The following is an 8,374-nucleotide window of genomic DNA, read 5'->3' as shown; positions in this document are numbered from 1 at the left end:
ATGGTTGTGTGTGGACTATAGAAAGGTGAATGCAATTACAAGAACGGACTCTTATCCAATCCCACGTTTGGAGGATTGCATTGAGAAAGTGGGACAATCCGCTTTTATTTCCAAATTGGATTTACTGAAAGGTTACTGGCAAGTACCTTTATCTGAAAGGGCAAAGGAAATTTCAGCTTTTGTGAGAGTACCTTTAAGAAATGGATGTTTAAGCACTGTACCTTTAATGAATGGAGCTGATCATATTACTGAAGTGATGTCAGAGGTTGGGGGGAGCTGAGCTCACTTCTGCTTTTGGTTTCAGTTTGAGAGAGCAACTTGGGTGTGTGCGTGTGTGTCCAATGAGCTGCAAGAAGAAAACACAGAACTGGTCTGTTGATGTCTGCAAATCCAAAGACTAGAAGCATATTGAATGTAACCTCATGTCTGTTGTTAAAGGGGAAGTCTTTTGGATGTTTGAAGAAACATTTTGAGGGAGTATTTAGTGTTGCAGTATTTTCGGGGTTATCTTTGAAGTAAGGGGTGTTAAGGGATCCAATGTGTATTTAAAAGGTTAAGTTGAGTTAATGGAATAAACATTGTTTTGTTTAAAAACCACGTGTCCATAATTGTAATATCACATCTGGGAAACACGCAGTGTGCTTTAAAAGCTAACAATCCATTAAAGGGGGAGGTTGGTTGAACTCCATGATACATTTTGGGGTTCTGAAAACACCTCTCCCATAACAATTCAAAAACTGGCGAAAAAGGCCAGAATCAAAGTACTCTGGAGGGAGCCTCCGTCAAGTAACTGCTCTCTACACGCCACCACCAAGTCAGAAATGTTTTTCTGGCTCAGCTAGCCTTTCAGGCAGTGAGTTCCAGACTCCTACCACTCAGGGTGAAAATGTTTCTCCTCAACTCCCCTTAGCGTTCTATCTCTCACCTTAAATCCCCTGATTCCCCCCCCCCCCCGCTAATGGAAAAAGTGCCTTCCTATCATCCCTATCTATGCCCCTCATTATTTTATCAAGTCCCCTCTAAACCTTTGTTGCTCAAAGGAAAACAGACCAAGCCTATCCAATGTGTCCTCATAGCTCAGACTCTCCAGCTCAGGCAGCATTCTGGTAAATAATCTCTGCGCCTTCTCCAGTGCAAACACATTCTTCCTTATAATGTAGTGACCAGAACTGCATGCAGTACTCGATCTGTGGCCTAATTAGTGTTTCATACAGTTCCAACGTGACCTCTCTGCTCTTGGTTCAATGCCTCGGCTAATAAAGGCAGATATCCCATTATGCCTTCTTAGCCACCTTATTTACTTGCCCTGCTACCTTCAGGAACTGTGGATATGCATTATAAGGTCCCTCTAACCATCTGTACATTCCAGGGTTCTACCATTCACTGTGTAATCCTTTACCTTGTTAGCCCCCCCCTCCCCCCGCAGTGCATTATCTCACACTTTTCAGGGTTGAATTTCATTTGTCACTGCTCTGCCCACATGACCAGTCCATTGAGATCCTCCTGCAGTCTATGGCTACCCTCCTCACTGTTTATCATCCTACCAATTTTTGGGTCATCCACAAACTTCTTGATCATACCCCCTACGTTTAAGTCACATCATTAATGTACACCACAATTAGCAAGGCCCCAGCACCTTTGAAACCCGAGACCTTTGAAACCCGAGTGGAAATGGGCTTCCAGTCACAGAAACATCCCACAACCATTACCTCTTGCTTCCTGCCCCACAGCCAATTTTGGATCCAATGTGCCACTTTGCCTTGGATTCCATGGGCCCTCGCTTTCTTGACCAGTTTGCCACGAGGGATCTTATCAAAATCTTTGCTAAAGTCCATCCAGACCACATAAAATCCATTGGCATCACCACATTCATGGTTACATATCAAAATAATTGATTAAATTTGTCAAATACGACCTTCCCTTGCTTGTTAACGAGGGCAAAAATAATCACATGGCTTTAACTGAAGAATAGCAGGGCAGTTCTTTCGCGAATCCTGGCCAATATTTATTCCTCAACCAAAATGGTAGCATTGTGGATAGCACAATTGCTTCACAGCTCCAGAGTCCCAGGTTCGATTCCCGGCTTGGGTCACGGTCTGTGCGGAGTCTGCACATCCTCCCAGTGTGTGCGTGGGTTTCCGCCGGGTGCTCCGGTTTCCTCCCACAGTCCAAAGATGTGCGGGTTAGGTGGATTGCCCATGATAAATTGCCCTCAAGTGTCCAAAATTGCCCTTAGTGGGGTTACTGGGTTATGGGGATAGGGTGGAGCTGTTGACCTTGGGTAGGGTGCTCTTTCCAAGAGCCGGTGCAGACTCGATGGGCCGAATGGCCTCCTTCTGCAGTGTAAATTCTATGATCTATGTTCTAAAACCAATGGTCTGGTTCTTTATTTGAAGTTTACTGACAAGAATTAGGAGGAATTGATCATACAGCCCTCAAACTTTCTTTGCCATTTGATATGATCATGATTGATTGTGGCCTCAACTCCACTTTCCTGACTGGCTGCTATAACCCTCGACTCCCTCGTCAATCAAGAATCTACCTAACAGCCTTGGAAACATTCAATGGCTCTGCCTGCACTCTCTCTGAAGAAGAGGCTTCCAAACTATCAACCCTCAGAGAAAAATATTATCCTTATCTCAGTGTGATGAATGCAGGGATTTCAGATGTATTGTATTATAGGTATTTGGTGCAATCAGAGTTAAAACCTGGGTTATTGTGTGCATGACAGCTGCAGTCATGTTTTAAAGGAAATCCTAGTTTGAAAGGTTGGGAGCCAGGGGTGCGATTAAAGCATTGTAAAAAGCTTCGGCTATTGGAACTTTGTTTTGATTAAGGGGATTCCCTGTGGAGTTAATTAGATTTCAGCTTTGTAAGGTGATGCTGTTACTGGATTGAGCTAAGGTATCAGGCATTTTGTAAGAAAAGATCAGTGCAGTTCTGGATAAAGCTGTGACCACAAGTCTGGTTTTGCTTTCTGCAGTTCAGTTAAAAGAGATTAACAAAATTTAAAGCAGTGCAGACTTGTCTGAGAGCAATGGGGAAGACGAAACAAGCTGAGAAACAGCTTCTGAAGACATACAGCCAGACTTTCTGCATGAGTCTGACAGGAGTCAGATCTGGGGCGTCATTCTCCGACCCCCCGCCGGGTCGGAGAATGGCCGTTGGCCGCTGTGAATCCCGCCCCCGCCGAAGTCTCCGCTCCCGGAGATTGGGCGGGGGCGGGAATCCGGCCGCGCCGGTTGGCGGGACCCCCCGCTGGATTCTCCGGCCCGGATGGGCCGAAGTCCCGCCCAGGAATTGCCTGTCCCGCCGACGCAAATCAAACCTGGTATTTACCGACGGGACCAAGCGGCGTGGGCGGGCTCCGGGGTCCTGGGGGGGGCGATCTGACCCCGGGGGTGCCCCCACGGTGGCCTGGCCCGCGATCGGGGCCCACCGATTCACGGGCGGGCCTGTGCCGTGGGGGCACTCTTTCCCTTCCGCCTCCGCTACGGCCTCCACCATGGCGGAGGCGGAAGAGACTCTCCCCACTGCGCATGCGCGGGAAACTGACAGCGGCCGCTGACGCTCCCGCGCATGCGCTGGGAAACTGACAGCGGCCGCTGACGCTCCCGCGCATGCGCCGCATTTCCGCGCCAGCTGGCGGGGCAACAAACGCCATTTCCGCCAGCTGGCGGGGCGGAAATCCCTCCGGCGTCGGCCTCGCCCCTCAATGTTGGGGCTAGGCCGCCAAAGATGCGGAGACTTCCGCACCTTTGGGCCGGCGCGATGCCCGTCTGATTGGCGCCGGCTTTGGCGCCAGTCGGCGGGCATCCCGCCGTTGGGGGAGAATTTCGCCCCTGGTCTTTAAAGCGGTGTCAAGAGATCTCTCTTTCTCAAAGAACATCCCCGAGTGTCAGTGGTTTTAAAAAATGGATTAAGAGCTGAAATGTTTTTTCCCTTGTGGGAATAAAGATAGCAGTTAAGGGTATCGTATTCACTGTATTGTGTAGTAATTGGGTAAATGTAAGTAATTTTCTGGTGTGATATTGAAAATTTAACTACTGTGTTAGTAATAAAGTTTGTTTTAATATACCATACCCCTATTTCTTCCTGCAATTACTCCTGGAGCGAGGTACCCTTTCCTCACAGTCTTACAAAATTAAAAATATTAGGTTTTCTGTCCAGTATCCTAGCCACTGTTGGGGTCTGGTCTTGTAATATCGGTCGTAAACGGGTGACCCCTAATTCTTAAACTATGCCCCTAGCTCTAGACAAGTGGAACTTTCTCAGCATCTGGAGTAAAATGCAGAAAGGTTTCTGAAGCTCTACAAAGAATTTTGATTCTTGCTTCATTAGTTTTAACTTCTGCCAATGTCACGTTGAGAACTGAACTCATTCTGAGCTGCCAGGATACAAATCACCATAAATTAAAAATACGGCAACTCATTTCAGAGGACACAACTAATGTCCAAATTTTCCATCTCCTTAAAAATATTAACCTGTCCAATTCTAAGAATTTTAAGCACCTTTAGACATGTTTAAACACACGTTTTTAAAAAAGGGAGTGCAATAGCTTTAATTAGCCTTTATCAAACCATCCAAAAAGTAATAAACTCAATTTCCCTCTGCAATTACCTACAATGCAGTAAATCATATCAAAAGCATAATATATTCACCGTGTGGCAGCTTTCAACTCTTCCAAGATGCATACGACTATTAAATCCAAGTTTTCTTTCGTCAAAATCTCTTAACGATCGATCATTGTGGGATGATTATCCTTGATGGAAAATCTTTAACAGCACTCGAGTATTTAAAAATACACAAAAAGCCTCTCGATATATTTATTACATAACATGTTTAATATAGTATATTTTCCATCAAAAATATACTGCAATATAGTCGTTAATTCAAAAACCAAATCCAGACAGGAATTATTTTATAAAATAGAAGTGCTACAACAGTGTGTAAGGTTTCATATAAACATTTACTTAATTCTGGACAACTGTTGACTATCAGGTCAAGCAAGGACAGTGTACCGGAATCACTGGATTACTATTGACTGATCAACCGTAGTCCAGAAACCCACTAGATCTAAAAAAAAAAAAAAGGCACTTGATCATTCCCTCAGCAATGATGCAGTATTTTTAAATTTAGTTTCACTTCTCCAGAATCCTGAAAATACTGCTTGTAACAGAAACAGATACAAAAAATACTGCTGTTATCTTGTTTTTTTAAAATACTTGAAAGACTCAAAGATACCTCTGACAAGCAGTCACAATTTAAGGATCTGAACAGTTATTGTTCTTGCATGACAAAAACATAAAATCATAAAAGTAGGATCCAGAGTCGACAACACTCCACTTAACCGCCCTTTTCCTGGACTGATAAGTTTAATATGTTAATTTAGTTTGAGAAATCCGAGTACAGCAGGATTTGGGTAAATGCATATCTAATCTAATCTTTATTCTGATTCACATACTGAATTTCAATGGTGTCCCTTATTCAGCTGCATTGTGTAGTAGTCTTGATGAAAGCACGTTCCTTGGGAGATGAGCTAGAAAGCCACTCGAATTCAGCTGTTTCGCTTCTGAAAATTCAGCTCATTACAGACCTCCAATGCATTTATTCCAACCATTTTTAGTAGAATGGCAATCGTTCTTCTTTAGAACAAAGGCTGACTGACATGAGGAACTTTCCTGTTTTTGAAAATAATTGTTTTGAAACAGGTCGAAATCAGTGTCCGCCATCTGAGCCTTCCTTGATGCAAATTAAGTTATTGCTTTGTCTCATCAACATGGAACACTCTTGCTACAGTGAGTGTTCAGAAGTGTATCGTTAAAATGTAGCGCGCAGCCTTTTATTCTCTTCTCGTAATCTCTCATTTTCTGCCACCAAAGCTTCATTAACAGAATACTTTTCAAGTAAACCATGGATTTCATTCTGAAAGGAGAGTGCAATATTTCTTGAGTCAATTGACGAGTTTACATCAGAAAACCTCTGTTTGAAAAAAAGGGAATTAAATACCGGCTAAGATAAACTATGTGGGTATAGAGTGAAGAATAGTGTAAACAACAAAGATTCCTTTGAAAATGAAAGGATGCCATTTTCCTTCGTGCCATTCCTTTCAGTTTGCAGGCTTCTTCCTATTTCCTCTATGTTCTCCTAATATTATGTGATTGCTCCCTTCTTCATTTCTTGCCAGTCTCATTTGCCCTAAAGTTCATTTAGAGAAGGCTGAACTTCACACTCCACAAGTGGATGAAGGCAATGCTTGGGGACCGATCCATCATGCAATTTTTGTCGCCAATACATAGCCAGTAGCAGACCAAGGCTTCCTTTATCAATCCCAAATTTAGAAAAATACTCCCTATTGCACCAATCATTATTTCTCTCCACTTCCTAAGGCATTAATTCCTTTATAGTGTGTAGTTACACAGTGACTGAGATACTCTAGTGCATTACCAACTAGGTGGTTAACTGACCATAGGGTGGGCGTCAAAGCCACATGCAATCCTGCATTCATCAGGCACGCAGGGGGGTTAGTCATCACAACCTGGAACCGTGCTTGATCTTTTCCCTTACTTAACCCAAAGATACTGAGGGCAATTGTACGATGACCTCTCCAAAACTACAGCACAACTCTTTGGTAAAAGGATTATTCTGAACATTAGTTTTGAAGAGAAGATGGTTTACGTCTTATTTATTTGTTTTGATTTTACTCTCTTTGGCTTTCCGGCTGCGAGACTGCAATTTCAGTCTTCTTTAGGTAAAGTGAAATGCAACATGGGTCATATTTTGCTCAACTTTAAACACTTACGCAAATTACATTTTTCAGAATCACACAATACTGCAGTGCAGAAGAGGCCCTTTGGCCCATCGAGTCTGCACCGACGCTTGAAAGGCCCTGACCTGCCCACCTAACCCCACTTGCCAGCACTTGGCCCATACCCTTGAATGTTATGACGTGCCAAGTACTCATCCAGGTACTTTTTAAAGGATATGATGCAACCCACCTCTACCACCCTCCCAAGCAATGCGTTCCAGCTTTAATTCGGAAAAAGACAATTTGTGGGTTTCAGATAGATTCAATTTATTAAAATAGTGTAAATAGCACGGAGCAAAAAATAAATCTGATTAATGTGGGATGCAAACATTCTTTAGGAAAACCTTCCTCTCATTGCACAGGAGAGATAAAATAATTGAGATCCGATGATGGAGAAGGATTGCTGACAGCAAGGATTGGATGGAAAAAATAAGAGTGTGATGGTCCCTTGCGGAAATTCAAAATAAAAACTAATTATACTTCTTTGGCACTTAACACGGTCATTCCACATATTTACTTGTAACGCCAAATTTAATCTTACGAAACTAAAATAGTCTAGACTCATTAATTGAATTCAGCACATTAAATAGAGAAAATGTTGCAAATATTCAGCAGCTCATCTGCGCAAAAAGAAACCACGTTTTAGATCACTGACTTTCCAACAGAACTGGAAGTTGTTAAGAGATGTAACAGGTTTTAATCAAATATCAATACTGAAAAGGAGAAAAGAACAAAAGGAAAACAGGAGGACAGTGGACATGACAAAAGGATGGATGGTCCAGAAGCTGCTTTCAGTGACGTTGAATTGCCAAGGAGTCGAAGAGTGATATTTTAGAAACTGGAGTGTTGCCCTGCAGCACTGTGGATTAAGAATTTCTGCAAGAGGCTCAAAGCTTTTGGGCCACACACAATTAGAATTCAAAAATTTAAACAGGTTGTTATTCAAATATTAAGACAGACTAGACATTAAAAAAAAAATGCATAACGCAAATATTAAGAAAGGCATGGGTCAAAATTAACCAAGCTAATGTAGTCAAGAAGGCATACTGCATCATGCTTGCCTTCATTGGTCGGGGCATTGAGTATAAAAATTGGCAAGTCATGCTGTAGCTGTAAAAAAACTTTGTCAGGCCACATTTGGAATACTGCATACAATTCTGGTTGGTACACTACCAGAGGATGTGGATGCTTTGGAAAGGGTACAGAAGAGGTTTACCAGGATGTTATTAGCTTTGAGGAGAGGCTGGATAAACTCTTGATTGTTTTCACTGGAACGAAGGAGGTTGAGGGGCGACTTGATAGACGTTTACCAAATTATGAGTGGTATGGACAGAGTGGATAGTCAGATGCTTTTTCCCAGGTGGAAAATTCAATTACATGGGGACATAGGTTTAAGGTGCAAGTGGAAAAGTTCAGAGGAGATGTGCAAGGCAAGTTTTTTTTTTAAAAAGAGGGTGGGTGAGTGCCTGGAACGTGTTGCCAGGGGAGGTGGTGGAAGCAGATACAATAGCAGCATTTAGGAGGGATCTTGACAAATACATGAATAGGAAGGGAATAGAGGGGTAC

The 8,374-nt window shown here is 42.9% G+C and overlaps 1 protein-coding gene across 2 annotated transcripts in view; it reads right to left on the bottom strand.

The window, feature by feature from the left end:
• Nucleotides 1-4,821: 4,821 nt before the first annotated feature.
• The window catches only part of nedd1 (NEDD1 gamma-tubulin ring complex targeting factor), a 119,807-nt gene continuing 116,254 nt past the window's right edge, over nucleotides 4,822-8,374 (bottom strand). For both annotated transcript variants that reach the window (XM_072471940.1, XM_072471939.1), the window contains exon 16: nucleotides 4,822-5,925. In XM_072471940.1, coding sequence (XP_072328041.1) covers nucleotides 5,821-5,925 — 105 coding nt within the window. In that variant the 3' untranslated portion in view covers nucleotides 4,822-5,820. The remainder of the gene's footprint in view (nucleotides 5,926-8,374) is intronic.

Source organism: Scyliorhinus torazame, chromosome 13 (assembly GCF_047496885.1).
Source record: "Scyliorhinus torazame isolate Kashiwa2021f chromosome 13, sScyTor2.1, whole genome shotgun sequence".
In the NCBI taxonomy this organism is placed as follows: Eukaryota; Metazoa; Chordata; class Chondrichthyes; order Carcharhiniformes; family Scyliorhinidae; genus Scyliorhinus; species Scyliorhinus torazame.
Note: the sequence above shows the minus strand (reverse complement) of the source record. Positions and strands in the feature narration are given on the sequence as shown.